The following is a 14,318-nucleotide window of genomic DNA, read 5'->3' on the forward strand; positions in this document are numbered from 1 at the left end:
TGGCATTGAGCACCCCGGGGATGGCACTGAGCACCCTGGGGGTGGCACTGAGCACCCCAGGGGTGGCACTGAGCACCCCAAGGGTGTCACTGAGCACCTTGGGGGTGTCACTGAGCACCTTGGGGGTGGCACTGAGCACCCCGAGGGTGGCACTGAGCACCCCGGGCATGGTGCTGAGCACCCTGTGCCACCCCTCACAGGAGCCCCGAGGAGCTCAGCAGGGACCCATCCGCCAACCACCAGCTCGCGGGGACGCTGCCGGACCAGAATCGCGACCTGGAGGAGCAGGTGGGCACGGCTGGCGGCGGTGGTGGCGGTGCCATGCCTGGTGTCGCGCTATCGCGCTGTCGCCGACATCGGGCAGTGCCCGGGCGGACTACAACTCCCGGCAGCCCCCGCGGTCACTGCGCAGGCGCGGCGCCGCCCGCCCGCCGCCATCTTGAAATGTGAGCCAGAAGCCGGGCGCCGCCGTGGCAGCAGCATCGGTGGTGGCGGGGGGGGGAGGAGGAGCGGCGGGGCTGGGGCAGGGGACTGCGAGGAGATACCGGGCGTTTGTGAGGAGATAAGGGGTGTCCGAGAGGAGATAGGGGGTCTGCGAGGGGATAAGGGCGGTCTGTGAGGGGATACGGGGTGTCTGAGAGGAGATGGGGGGGGTCTGTGAGGGGATACGGGGAGCTGTGAGGGGATACAGGGAGCTGTGAGGGGATACAGGGAGCTGTGAGGGGAAACTGAGGAAATACGGGGTTTTGTGAGGGGAAACGGGGGGTCTGTGAGGAGAGGGGGTGGCCTTGGGCTGAGGTGGATGAGATGGCATAGGGCAGAAGGGCACCGTGGTGCCAGGAGTCCCAGTGTGTGGCCTCCTCCCTGACGAGGGGGGCTGTGAGGTGCTGGTGGGCTCAGGGTGAGGGAGCAGAGCCCTGGGTGATGCGCTGAGGGGGCCAGAGAAGCTCAGGGAAGGTTCTGGAGAGCCCCCAGAAGTAGGTGTGGGTGGTGGTCAGCAGGGAGGATGAAGGAAACGTGCCGGATTTGCGCCCGGGAGCTGTGCGGCAACCAGCGGCGATGGATCTTCCACACGGCGGCCAAGCTCAACCTCCAGGTGCTGCTCTCCCACGTCCTGGGCAGGGAGCTGTGCCGGGACGGCAAAGCCGAGTTTGCGTGCAGCAAGTGTGCCTTCATGCTGGACCGCATCTACAGGTTCGACACGGTCATCGCGCGCATCGAAGCCCTCTCCATCGAGCGCCTGCAGAAGCTGCTGCTGGAGAAGGACCGCCTCAAGTTCTGCATCACCAGCATGTACCGCAGGAACAACGAGGACTCCGGCACAGATGACAAAGCTGGGGATGGGACTGTGGACCTCTCTAACCTGCCTGACATACGGTATGCCGCCCTCCTGCAGGAGGACTTTGCTTATTCTGGGTACGAGTACTGGACGGAGCAAGACGAGCACGGCCTGGAGCCACACAGCTGCCACGCTTCAGAGGGAGCGAGCAACCGCCCGCGGCGCTGCCGTGGCTGCGCGGCGCTGCGCGTGGCCGATGCCGACTATGAAGCAATTTGCAAAGTGCCGCGAAAGGTGGCCAGAAGCATCTCCTGCGGGCTGTCCGGCCGGTGGTCAGCGAGCATGGGCAACGAGGAGTCATCCGTGTGCGACACGGCGGAGTCTGCTGGCGCCAGAGGGCCAGTGGATGGGGAGAGCATGGAGGAGGGCACGCCCGCGTCCTCCGTTGAGTCCCTGGACACGACAGTGGAGGCCGGCCCTGTGCAGCAGAAGGATGAAGACACAGATAAGGGGCTGAAGGGGAACAGCAAATGTGATGATCTGGCAGAGGACCGCGTGACCCCCAGCTCGTCGCTGAGTGGGAACAGGCTGGAGCTGGCACTCAGCTTGATCAAGGGGTTAGACTACAAACCCATCCAGAGCCCGCGGGGCAGCAGGCTGCCTATTCCCGTGAAGTCCAGCTTGCCCCCTCCCAAGCTCAGCCGGGACTTGGCAGATGGAAGCGCTGCTGGTGGCTTAGCCTATGCTGGTTCTGGTTTCCTGACCGCAGAAAGAAAATCCCTTTCCAGGGCTTCTTTGGGTCTTCCCTTGGAGATTTCTGAACTGCAGGAGCTGTGGGACGACCTCTGTGAGGATTATATGCCACTGCGGGTACAGGTAGAGGTCATCATGCAGCCGTTCAGTTGAGCGGTGTCCCTGCAGCTCGCCTCTTGGGACCATTAGGCATTCTTCTGTGCTGAGATAACGCAGATAGCCACGTGTAGCTGAACCAGGGGCTAAGAATAGGCAGCTCGGTCCTTTTTAGGTGTGCTCCGTTTCTCCCCTGTCATTCTCCTGTCATCTGTTTCCTCTTTGTGTTCTGGGAAATCAACCTGCCGTCCCTCCCTCCCTCAGCTCTCCCCGTGACTGCAGCATGCTAGCTGGATCTAAGGTCTCTGCGTGCTTTCTCATTTTCTGCTGAGAAGATCCCAGCTTGGCTTTGCCTTTCTCTTTTAGCTGATTTTCTACCCACAACTGAAGGGGAAATTTTAAGCTTCTGGGCACGTGTTTTCCAGTGAACGTGTTTTCTTTGTCCCCTGGTAATGGTACGGTGTCAGGAACGCCTGCCTCTGCAGATCAGGCTTCCAACCCGCCTAGCGTGCAGATCTGTGGTGCGTGCCCTGAGGAGAAGGTGTTTTCCTTGCAGGGTGGCTTTGTGCCAGCGGGTGACTTGAGGGTTGGTATTCTCCATAATTGGTTTATTTTCCGAGCCTTTGAAAGGATTCATCAATTAACGGCCGGTGTTGCGGAGAGGCAACAAACGCCCCCGCTTTCACAGGGCTTCTTGCTGCCGCTACCTGCCTAGATGGTAGTCCTCACGGCGCCCTGGATTGCCTCTGTTTTGCTGGCTTTAATGAAGTCTTCATTAGCATACCGTCAAAAAGCTGAACTTGTAACTCCTTTGCCACTTCCCTTAATGAACAGGAGGCCTCAGTCAGCTTCAATTCAGGAACATCCATGTCAGGCTAATTGCCTCCACATTAGCAGCCTTAGTGCCGCCTAATTCTCTAGGTAGCCTCAGGGATTAGAAAAGTGCTTGTTTATTTCTATGGCAACTGTAGCCCTGCTGAATTACGCTTCCCGTTCAGCTGGTGCTGCTTGCTGTCCCATCTGCTCAGGCGTTTCCCAGAGCTGTCTGCTCTTCCTGAGAAACCCATCAGAAGATTGTTAGGGCGGAGCGCAGAACGCTTAGAAAATGAATTTTCCTCTGGTGCGCAAAAGCATCGCGCTTCTAGCTGGTGAGTGAAGACAAAAGGCAGGGGGGAGATGCTGCTCCTTATGCCGTGGTGGTTGCTGCTCGTTTTCACTGCTAGGGATGGATTTGGAGAATAAAAATAGGCTTTCTCGTAACAGAACGTGGCACAGTCAGCGTGGCGCACTCACAGCTTCCCTTTGCGTCACGCTTTGCTGTCCTGGCCTCGGAGCTGCTCTGGAGGAGTGTCCGTAACCTCCAGCCTCTGCCACCCAGCCGGCCCTGCCAGGGATTCATCCTGCTGTGTTTTTCACTGCCCGTTTCTTGCCGAGGCAGCAGCAGCACAGCAGCTGCTGAGCGGGGCCTGCCATAAGGGCAAAGCTCTTGTTTGGACGGTTTTAACGGCAGAAATGGGAAGCTGGGTGCTGCTGGTTAACAAAATGGTTCTTATATTTTTCTTTCTACAGTCAACGCTCCTTGTAAAAGTCAGATATCGCAATCCAGTGATTCATATGTGTAAATACTCCTCTGATAACGTGAAGGGAACGTACAGGACCACCGTTCCCTTACCATTTGTTGGAAGCTGCAGTTCTCCTTTAAATAGGCTGTCGTAAGTTAACGATGACCAAGAGCAAGCTGGTGTCTGGGGCACGTAATCTCTTCCTGGCTGTTTTTTTGAGCCAGCAGATCTTCCCTTTCACCACCACAGCTCCAAGAAGAAGCCACCAAACCCAGGCTCTGTCAGATGCACTCTTACAGCTGCCTCGGCTGCCAGCACAGCACCAAGGGAGGCATTGCCCTACTGACAGCCCCTCTTTTGCCCACTGTTTGGTGCAGATGTGAGCTTGGCAGGCCTAGACAATGCAGTGATTGTTGTTATTATCATCATTTTCTGAAGAAGCGTTCTGTTTCAGTTAGTGTGTGCTGACGTTGCTGGAGCTGCCCTGAAAAGAGGGCACTGGGGAGAGATTTGCAGTTAAAATGCTGGTGGGGGGGGGGGAATAAACTGGGGAGCCACGCTCTGCCTGGTGACGAGGAAGGAGGCAGCTTGGGCTTTGGGACTTTGGACTCTGGAGCTTGCTTTGCCTTTCCCCTCCCTGCTTTTAGCCGTTCGCAGGTTGTTGGGTTTATTTTTCCTTGGAATGTGCAAATGGAGAGGAAAGGCTTGTGGTGGTGTGTTTTATTTTCCCTCCTGCCTCTCTGTGTTTTCTTTTCATCAGCCTTATTCCAAAATGGTTGCTGTGGGGGAGATTCTAGCAGCTCTCCCTGTCTGAAGCCTTCTGGCTGGGCAAAGCCAGGATTATTTGCTGTGGCTGGTGAAGGTTTCACTGAAGTCTTAACAAAACAGGAGGATGAAGGGGAGCATTGATTCTGTGTGGAAAGCTAACAGGAAAACGTCACGGTCGGGAGTTGTGGCAGCAGGAGGAAGGCCGAGTGGCAGCTCGGCACTATTTGTAAATAAAGGAGAGTGCAGAGTGTGGCAGGAAGAGGGGGGAATCAGAAATGCTGCAGCAGGCCCCTCGTGGGCCTGGGAGGGCTCCTTTGCACCACTTGCCTTTCCCAGACAGCGTTCCTGTGGGTGAGGAAGACGAGGATTCAATACAACAGGGCAAATTGGAGGTAGCTGTTGTTCCCTGTGCTCTGTGCTGCCTGATGCTCCTGTGAGATCGCTGAAAAGCTCCGGCGTGTTCTCGTATCCTCTGCTGCAGCCCTGTGCCCATCGGGGCCTGCGTTGCCTCCCCCTTAATGCAGGCACCAGTACCATTGATGGCTGCTGGTGTTCAGGAGCTCTCGATGAGCCCGGGGCTGGCTCCGTTTGGATGCTGCTGTAAACAGTTACCAGCTCGCTGGGCAGGAGACAGAAACATAGTAAGTAGGGCTGACAGGGGATTAGCGTGTGCTCAGCCAGCAGGCCCTGCGTCAGAAAGTAGGCTGTTCCCGTTCTCGGTACGTGGGTACGTCTCGCGAATGACGTCTCAGCTGGGGCACCGAGTTGTCTGTGGCTCGTGGAGCTGAAGATGAACTGCGGCTCGGTGCTAGCTCTGTTCATCTGGAGCTGCTAGCGGGGCACATAGGAACAAGGGAGGTTTCAGGGATGTGGTTTGGGTGTGAGGAGCAGATCTGTCATCGGCCTGGAGACGGTGGTTAGAGCCAGACGCGCCACTGGTGGTAAGGGAGTGAGGAGAGACAGAGCAGGAGCAGAGCCTCGGGGCAGCAGGGAGCTGCTGGCAGGTCAGGCAGGGAGCAGCCAGGAGCCAACCTGCCACCCAGGAGAAGGGAGATGCAGGCAGCACGCTCTTCTGGAGGCACGCAAGCCCAGAAGGGCGTGTTTAAGCCCACGCTGCAAGGTCTGTGGGGGCTGGCAAACAGAACAAAAGCCAGTGCAGGACTTGAGCAATTACTCTTCCTTTTTTTTTTTTTTTTTTCAGAATCTGCAAGATGAACGTCAGCAGCCAGCTCCAGGACACCCTGCAGCCGGGGAGCACGCATCCGATCTGCGTGCTACAGAGCTGCAGGGCAAAATCCAGCAACTGGAAGCTACCAACCAGGTATTTCTTTGTGTACAGCAGACTCATTAGGCACTGAGCTTTTCCCTGACTCTTGGATTTGCACGGGCCGAGCCAGGTGCAGGAGAGAAAAGCACCTGCCTTCTTAGACAGCTGCCTCCTTTTCCTTTCTTTCTTTATTTATATTTGCAAGCCTTTCTTTATTTATATTTGCAAGGGAGATCAGCACAGAGGTGGGTCCCGTTTTCATTTAGCTTTCAAGGCAGTAAATTTCTTTCCTAGGAAAGCTGAGTTATCTTGAGACAGATCAAATTTAACGTGTGTTGCAAGGGGTGGATGTTCTTTGTTATGCTCTTGAACGCTAAGGTAAATTATGTCCTCTGGGAAAACGGATTAAATGGGAGAAAACAAAAACAAATAAACAAAAAAACAGCAACCCATTGGAATGGGATCTTTATTTATAACGTGGGGACATCTGTAAGCTGTTGGAGCTGCCTGGTCCACAGAGGTTGATAGAGAAATAAAAGGGCCAGCAAATGCAGTTGAAGTGTTTAAAGGTTTTAGGGGGAGTGTCTGTTAGAGAAGAGATAACATCACAAGTGTGTAAACTAATGAATAACAAGAGAAGATCATATGGCAGCAGCAGCTTTTTAAGAAACCGAGGCTAGATTCAGTTCCAGGGAAGATGCTTATCTTAAGACTAAGAATACCAACAAGCAGCGTGTTTAGAAATGCTAACAAGCAGTTGCTTAAGGACACAATTTACACTGCTCCTATATGTTGTGGTGAAAGCAGAGCACTGTCCTGAAACTGTTTGAAACTGTTTTTGTCACTCTCTTCAGGTAAAAATATCTAAGGCAGAAGTTTCTCAGGTTGGAAATCAGAGACAGACTAGTGAGAAGTTCCCCTTTGCTCTGCAGCCCTGCTGTTGGCATCCTGGCACGCTTTGGGTTCCTTTGTGCTGAAGCCAGAGGGCTAGATAAGCCACTGATCTGATCAAATGTGGAATCACCGCCACCAGCAGTTGCTGCAGCAGTGCCTGGGTGGCTGGAGGAGGCAGGAAGAGAAAGGGCTGGAAGCTGGTAAAGGTGCAGCAGCAATGTTTTGGGGGACCCCAGATGCAAAAGGAACAGTTTTTGGAAAGTACAGCTTCTCCATGTGTGGTGCTGTGATTTTTTTTGTTGTTGTTTAGATGTGGTGGGAGATGTTTGTGCTGAAGGAGCTCTTCCATCCCAAGGAAACAAACTAGGAATTGGGAAGGTTGCTGGGCAGTCTGAGTAAGACCGTCCCACAGTTTGTGGGAGGCAGCCCGATATGTGAACCCAAGCATGGAGCCTCCACCCTGCACGTGCAGGCTGCAGTGGAAGGAGTAGAGGCACTGAAAGAGTCTTGTGGAGGAACAGAAGAGTTTATTTATTCACTGGTCTCCACCCAGCTCAAACACTATTTACAGGCTCTGGAGGGTGGCTTGTTTATCTTGATCTGGTCAATGCCTGCGCTGTAGGGACATGAGCAAGGGTGTTTATATATAGCATTAATTAGGCAGGATAGACAAAACAACAACTTCTCGTGTTCAGTTGTTACAGGAAAAGCTGAATGAACTGAATTTTGAGTTAAAATCTGCCCAAGAAACATCGCAGAGACAAGATCGTACGATTCAGAGTCTGAACGAGGCCCTGAAGAGCAAGGAGAGTGAGGTAATAGGATTGGATGGGCGGGGTGGTGCTCACTGAAAGAGAAGTGTGCTAACCCTGTAAGCAGCCATTGAAAAGAAATGCTTAAGCCATTGCTGTGCATCCTGGAGCTCGTTAAATCATTTCTTGTGAAGGTCTTACTGTTGTGTGGCAGTGCTGTGTCATAATTGTGCTGGAGGCTTGGAATGGGAGGGTTTGTGCTTAGCTAGCTGGTGACTGGGCTTCCCACCCTTTGACTCGCAGACAGAAGAGCTGTACCATGTCATTGAAGGGCAGAATGAGACAATGGCCAAGCTGCGGGACATGTTGCACAGAAGCCAGCTGGGACAGTTGCAGGTACGTGCTGGGAAAGCCTGAAATACATCTGGTTTGGTTCTGCAGGGATCCTGATTTTTAAGTCCTTCTTGTGAAGTGAATCCCGAGTTTCTCTGTCTTCCTCTCGTCAGATATCAGAGAGCCTACCCTCGTCTCAGGAGCAACAAGCGGCACTGCTGGATCTTCAGAACACGCTTTTCTGCACCCAGCTGGAGGTGCAGAAACTGAAAAGAGCTCAGCGCCAGAAAGAGCATCAGCTGGCTGAAGCCAGGAGGGCAGCCCAGCTCCTGGAGACCACGGTGCACGAGGAAGAGCAGCAGAAAGAGGCAACCTGGAAACACAACCAGGTATGACAAGCACTTAGCCTGGAAATCTCTTGGGTTGCAGGGGTTAAGAAGCACTGGTGTAGGCAGGGCAGTATCTTGCTCTCATTCATCACTTCTGCCTGCACCAGTCTGGTCCTTGCCTCAAATATGTCAGGGGGAGTTCTCCACTCTCCATTGCTTCCTATCTGAAGAATCAACAAAGACACTTGTAGGCTGGTGCAAATGTCCATCTCTTCTTGTAGTGTTACAGAGTTAACCTCTGCTGCTGCAGCAGGTTAGCTGTGATTGCCTCTAAGCTCTGCCTGTGGCCAGAGCAAGGCATTTAGATGGATTTCCTGGGAAGAGAAATAAATTCCAGCTTAATCGCTATGGAGGAGTATTTTGAGATGTGAAGGCTGTAGCATTGCGGAGCGTTTTAGGCTGCTCCCACAGTCCTTGTTGCTCTCAGCTCCTTCAGATTGGTCTGTTCTTTACCAGTCTGTTGAGGGCTGAATGTTTTTTCTCTCGCAGGAGCTGCGCGCTGTGGTCCAGCAGCTGCAGGCAGAGCTGCAGGACAAGGCTCAGCAGATCCAGGCTGTGGAATGGGAGAAGTGCCGCGAGCTGCAGGCTCAGGAGCAGAGAGTTCAGTGTCTGAGTCAGCACCTGGTTCACAAGGAACAGCTGCTGCAGGTGAGATGCAGGAAGACCGAAGCTGTCTGTAATTAGCCAGGGCCCCTGCTCCTCTCTCCTTTGTTATTTAGAGATGCAAAATCAGTCTGTAGCTTTCATACATGCCCCTCAAAGAAAACAAGAGATGTTTCTACATTCTCAAGGTGAGGAAGGAAGTGTGGGTGTCCGAAGGCCTCAGCTCACATAAAAGCCTGGTGAGCCCTGACAGGCACCAGTCAACCACACACAGATGCTAGGGTTCTTATACCCATCAATGTAGGGTCCAGTAATTAGCACAGTGTTTCCTTTGTGGCTGTGTTTTTGTTTGTTTGTTTTTGTTTTTTTTTCCCTGGACTGCCAGTTTTACTAGCGTGTGTGATACTTCTTTAGGAATCGAGGGAACTTCTGCAGTGCCAACAAAGCTTGGGCAGGAGTTCCGCAGCCATGGATACCATGCTGGAGAAGCTGCAACAGCGAGTCAGTGACAGGGATGCTGCTCTGGAGGTGAGCACAGGTGACATCTCCCTGGCTTCTGTGGCTCAGTCTTTGGGCTGAGCCCAGGCCAACCACGTATTCTGCATGCTCCTCTTGGCCCAGCCTTCTAGAGGAGTCCTCTGAAAGGCAGAGCTGAGGTGCCCCATGCAGAAGGGGCCCTGCAGAGCCCTTCTCCCCCATCCTGAGCATTTCCATCCTCTCACCCTAGCGAGCAGTAGATGAGAAGTTCTCTGCCCTGGAGAAGAAGGAGCAAGAGCTACAACAGCTCCGTCTCTCGATGAGAGAGCGTGGAGGTGACCTGGAGAGGCTGCGCAGCGTCCTGTCCAGCAACGAGGCCACCATTCACGTGAGTGCTTGTGCCTGGGCCCGTTGGGTGCAGCCTGGCTGTGGTGTGGAGCAAGACGAACCCTTGTGCAAATGCTGCATCTGTGGCTGGGGAGAGAGGGTGCTGGGGCTTGGCTTCCTCTGTCCCTGTGTGCTGGGCAAGTTTCTGGGTCACTCGTGTTAATGGGCTGGGTGTAGAGGTGAGTGTGGGGCCTGGAGAGGATGGGGATGTGTGTGGTTTTGTTCAGGATAAAGTCCCTGCCCCTGCTTGAGCTGCTTCTGTTCTCTCTCCTCAGAGCCTGGAGAGCCTCTTGAAAGCCAAAACCCTGGAACTGGAGCAGGTGTCAGCGACCTGCCAAAACCTCCGCTGGCTCAAGGAGGAGATGGAGGCCAAATCCTGCAGCAGGCAGAAGGAGCAGGAGGGGATCATCCAGCAGCTGCAGACATGCCTGCATGACAGGAACAAGGAAGTGGAGGTGAGGCCTTGGCTTAGCCTCCTGAGCCTTCAGCCAGTTTGTCTGCAGAGAGAGTGGTCCCAGGCCAGAGCCTCCTGGCTGCCTGCCCCTGAGGAGGGCACCTAAACCTGTGCCCGTGCCTTGGAAGCTGGCTGCTTTCAGCACTGCTAAATCCCTGTGCTTGCTTAGACACAGTCATCTCATCTGGGCTGAAGAGCTTTGCTTCCCTGAACGTATTGCAGCTTGTTGGTAGCGATGCCTCTCCATCTCTCCCTCCCTCTCCTTCTGTTCAGGAGCTCACAGCAACTCTGCTCTGCAAGCTGGGCCCAGGGCAGAGCGAGGTAGCAGAGGAGCTGTGCTTGCGTCTCCAGCGCAAGGAAAAGATGCTGCAGGATCTCCTCAGCGACAGGAACCGTCAGGCTATGGAGCACGATGCTGAGATCCGGGAGCTGCTGCAGGCCATGAGCACCAAGGAGCAGTGGAGCAGAGTGAGTTGCGTGCAGCGCTGCAGTGTGGTGGATCATTTTGCTTTGTGTTAAGCAAGTGGAAACTGCTCTCTGGCTGCTTTTGGCGTTGGCTGGCTGGAGCTGCTGAGTGTTTGAGAGCCACCAAACTGCTGTTAGGTTGGTCTCAACAGACCACGTGGGAGCAGTTGTGACAGGGGAGCTCCTGTAGCAGCGTTCAGCTGCCAGGTCCCTCTCAGTAAGCGGGCAGGGCAGGCCTGTGTGCTGTCAGGGTGTGTGTGGTGGGGAAGGACGTGTGGATCCTCCTGGATATCCATGTGGAGGGGCCGTAGGAGGGTTACTGCTTCATGTGGTCTTACCAGACCAGAAGGAAAGACTGTTTCTTGTGTAGCTCAGAAGTCTGAGGAGGCTCTGCATGTTGCCTTTTAACTTAAACTTTAGCCAAACTATTGCATGAGGCAAGTAAGAACTGTGTCCCTTTATGTGGCATTTACTCTTCCTCCTGCACACTGGATATGATTCGGTGTTAACTGCAATACTTCACATCAAGTTTCCATTCCAAAAAGGGGGGCTGAAAGGCAAAGCTCAATCTCTTTGTCTCTCCTTTGTCTCTTTTTCCTCCTGAATGGGGTGAGGGAAACTGAGGGACTTGTTTCTCTGCAAGGCTGAGCCCTGCTGCAGTGATCTGGCAAGCAGAGGCAAGGGGGCTGCAGTGGAGTCACTGCAAGTGGCTGGGAGCAGTAGCTCCCGGGCTGTTTGCAGAGCCCTTCTATTATCAAGTGACAGATAAATATTGCCGTGTTTTCCTCTAGCCTCTAAGAAAGGTGAGGGATGGGGATCCAGCTCCTGGTCACAGCCTTGCCTTTCCCTTTTTTCCCTGCTCAATCAGACGGCAACTGAGAAGATGGCACACGCCTTGGCTGAAAGGAGCTGCGAGTTACAACTCCTGCGCCAGCACGTGCTGGGAAAGGAGCCCATCAGGACCCAGTCGGCTGGTACCAGTCTGCTGAAGCAGGACAAACAACAGCCCCTGCAAGTAAGAGTCGTGTGCTTTGTTTTTCCGCCTGTGGCCTTGGGCTCTAGAGAGAGCTCGTTGCTGTGCCACAGAATGGTAGTACTGAAAGTGGGATTAGGGAAGAGGCTTCCTGTAGGAGGATGAGAAGAAAGTGAGGAGCAGAAATGTTGCCTGGATGCTCTGATGTTGATTCACCAGCTTTTGTCACTCAGTGTCTCCTCTTGTTTTGATCAGGCAGTATGTGGGTCCTCAGGGCACTTGTGAGTATGAAAAAAATCCACCCTCTGACCTTCCAGCACTGACCCCGTCCTTCCTTGGGCTGGGCTGTGCTGCTGCATTGTAATCCCCTCCCTGACATTGTCACATTCTGGAGGGGACAAGGGAGCTAATTTTAGATCCCACTAATTCTTGGCAGAGCCTGCTGGGTGTTTGCTGTCTCTTCCACAGTTGGAGTTGGTATTTTTAAAGCAGCTTTGCTAAAAACCCCTTGGAGGCTGAGCACAGCTCTAAGGCCACATATGCCATGCTCCAGCTAGAGCAGCTGTTAATGGTTTAATGGTGAACTGACATGTTTGCAGCTGCTTAAAAACCTTCAACAGGTGGCTCATTTCTATTCCCAGGATGAAAGTGAGCCCTGGAGACTTCCAGAGATGTGTATTTGGGCCAAGCTCTGTGTTTTCCTTCCTGCATATTCCCTCTGGGCCATGTCCTTGGATGAAGACAAAGGTCTACATAGAGTCCAGTTGAAAGATGTGCTTGCTGCAGCTGAGTGAAACCTATTTAATCCTTACCATAAAGAAGCTCACTGCCAGCAACCTCTTAGGGCCAAAACCAACAAGACCAGAGCCCTGTTGCCCAACCATCCAGCTTACAGATTGGGTGCAACTCTCTTGTCCCCACTGTCTGGCCAGTTCCTCTTCATTGCTTTGTCACATTTCAGAGGCATCAATGAAGCAGCCAGCAGCTTTGCTGCAGTCTGAGAGTCCTGGAGAAGCTTCAAGTGCCAGGTTCCCTGTAAAGATGTAAACCTGGAGGCTTTTGTGTTTTCAGGAAATGCTGCAGAGAGCTGGTGGAGCTACAGCCCCTGCCGGACCCCCGCAGGGGGACAGCTGCCTGACAGAGGGAGGTGGGTGAAAGCTTCTTTCAAAGTCCTCCACCGTGACCAGGGCTTTTTGCTGTGGAGGGAAGCATGGTTACGTGAAACTGTCAGAGTAGAGAGTCTGGAGTATGTGGGTGTTCTGAAATAAAGCTGTGCCTCTCCTTTGGGTGATGGTTCAGGAATGTCTTGGGGTGGGATTATAGTAAAGAGAAGGGTGTTGGGTTTGACATGAGAAGCTTCAATTCTGCCCAGAGCCAAGAGCTGCCCAGGGAAGGGATTTTGACTTTGTGGTTCGAACTGGGATGAGAACAGTGCAACTGGTGTTGGTTTTGCCTTGGGGTCAGGACACCTGAACTTTGCTAGGGTGGAGACAGCAGGCCTGGGATGTTGCTGTTGTCCTGGGCTGCTGTTTAAGAGTCAGGAAGGGAAGAAGAGTGTTTAGTAGGAGGCAGTGTGGTGGGAAGCATGAGCATCGTGGAGCTATCTGACCAGAGAGAGAGATTCTGTCTTACCTGCAGTCAGCGGGAGCGGCTGACACAGGGTGACCCTGCAGTAACCTAGCTGTCTTTGCACTCACAGCATCACCAGCAGAACTGGAGAAGGATCTTGTTAACGCCAAAGAAGAGCTGGAGCTAATGGCAAAGAAGGAGAGGGAAAGCAGGGTGAGCTGGGGTTTAAGCCTGTGTTGATTTCCCTTGCCTATGGGGACCCTTGGATGCTCTTCTGTGGAGATTTTGACCCCCTCCACCATGAGGGTGCCCCCAGTGAGAGATGGGGCAGCGGCTTGCTTTGGGGTTTTGGCTATCTGAAGTTTTTCACAGCTTCCTCTTCTGTCCTTAGCGGGAGCTCGCTGCTCTCCAGTCTGTTGTGGCCACGCAGCAGGAAGAACTGCAGGTGCAGGCCTCTGACATGGAGTCCCTGACCAGGACCATCCAGATCAAAGAGGACCTCATCAAGGTGAGATAACGTGCTCTGCTGGGCCAGCTCCTTCTGCAAAGGCTGCAGGGGAGTCCCTTCTTTCCCCACATCTGTCCCTCAGCGTCACTCCGTTCCACTGAATGGTAAGACATTGGGAACCAAGCTGCAGGCTTGCTGTGTCTGGGTATGAGGGGCATCTTCAGAGTAACATGGCTATCTGTTTGAGGTTGGGATTGGCTCTGATTTGCCAGCAGCCCTTCTTCTTGGACCAGAAGGCAAGGACCCCAAACCCCAAGAGGGCCGTTATTTAGCTTTTTGCTCCTTACGTACCAAACACCTTCAAGAGTACTTCAGACAGAATGTGCTGTGTCCCTTCTCAATTGTTGCTGCAGGCAGTTGTCTGTGTTTAATACACGCTGGGTGCACTGGCATTTCTTAGGAGACCTGGGTCTTCGCTAACACTGGAGACTTTGGGTAATGTGTTCCAGGGAGGGTTAGAAAGCTCCAGCTGTCTTTGTTATTGATCCCTTCTCCACTGATCCCTCCTGCTCTTGGTTTTCAGGATCTGCAGATGCAGCTGGTGGATCCTGAAGAAATTCCAGCCGTGGAAAGGCTGACACAAGAAGTGCTGGTGCTGCGGGAGAAAGTGGCTGTAGCGGAGTCACAAGGACAAGAGGCTACTGGAAGCAGAAAGCAGCAGGTAGTGTGCCCTGCGGGGCAAGTTTGGGTGTGTTTGTATTCTTGCTGATGCTCAGTTACAAGGCCGCTTTTCAGCCTTTGGATATGCCGAGGGGAGTTTGTTCTTGAAGGCTGGCTGCATGTGATGGG

The 14,318-nt window shown here is 53.6% G+C and overlaps 1 protein-coding gene across 8 annotated transcripts in view; it reads left to right on the forward strand.

Moving 5' to 3' along the window:
• The window catches only part of LOC118170395 (myomegalin-like), a 32,054-nt gene that overhangs the window by 5,754 nt on the left and 11,982 nt on the right, over positions 1–14,318 (forward strand). For 3 of the 8 annotated variants that reach the window (XM_035332569.1, XM_035332567.1, XM_035332570.1), the window contains 15 exons: positions 201–288; positions 5,660–5,779; positions 7,315–7,434; positions 7,675–7,767; positions 7,878–8,093; positions 8,583–8,741; positions 9,111–9,224; positions 9,424–9,561; positions 9,836–10,015; positions 10,288–10,482; positions 11,348–11,494; positions 12,524–12,599; positions 13,152–13,234; positions 13,413–13,529; positions 14,053–14,190. In XM_035332569.1, coding sequence (XP_035188460.1) covers positions 201–288; positions 5,660–5,779; positions 7,315–7,434; positions 7,675–7,767; positions 7,878–8,093; positions 8,583–8,741; positions 9,111–9,224; positions 9,424–9,561; positions 9,836–10,015; positions 10,288–10,482; positions 11,348–11,494; positions 12,524–12,599; positions 13,152–13,234; positions 13,413–13,529; positions 14,053–14,190 — 1,984 coding nt within the window. Of the gene's footprint in view, positions 1–200; positions 289–737; positions 2,156–5,659; positions 5,780–7,314; positions 7,435–7,674; positions 7,768–7,877; positions 8,094–8,582; positions 8,742–9,110; positions 9,225–9,423; positions 9,562–9,835; positions 10,016–10,287; positions 10,483–11,347; positions 11,495–12,523; positions 12,600–13,151; positions 13,235–13,412; positions 13,530–14,052; positions 14,191–14,318 lie in introns of those variants that run through there. The other 5 variants (XM_035332565.1, XM_035332563.1, XM_035332562.1 and 2 more) reach the window with 3 other exon arrangements.

Source organism: Oxyura jamaicensis, chromosome 8 (genome assembly GCF_011077185.1).
Source record: "Oxyura jamaicensis isolate SHBP4307 breed ruddy duck chromosome 8, BPBGC_Ojam_1.0, whole genome shotgun sequence".
NCBI classification, from domain to species: domain Eukaryota; kingdom Metazoa; phylum Chordata; class Aves; order Anseriformes; family Anatidae; genus Oxyura; species Oxyura jamaicensis.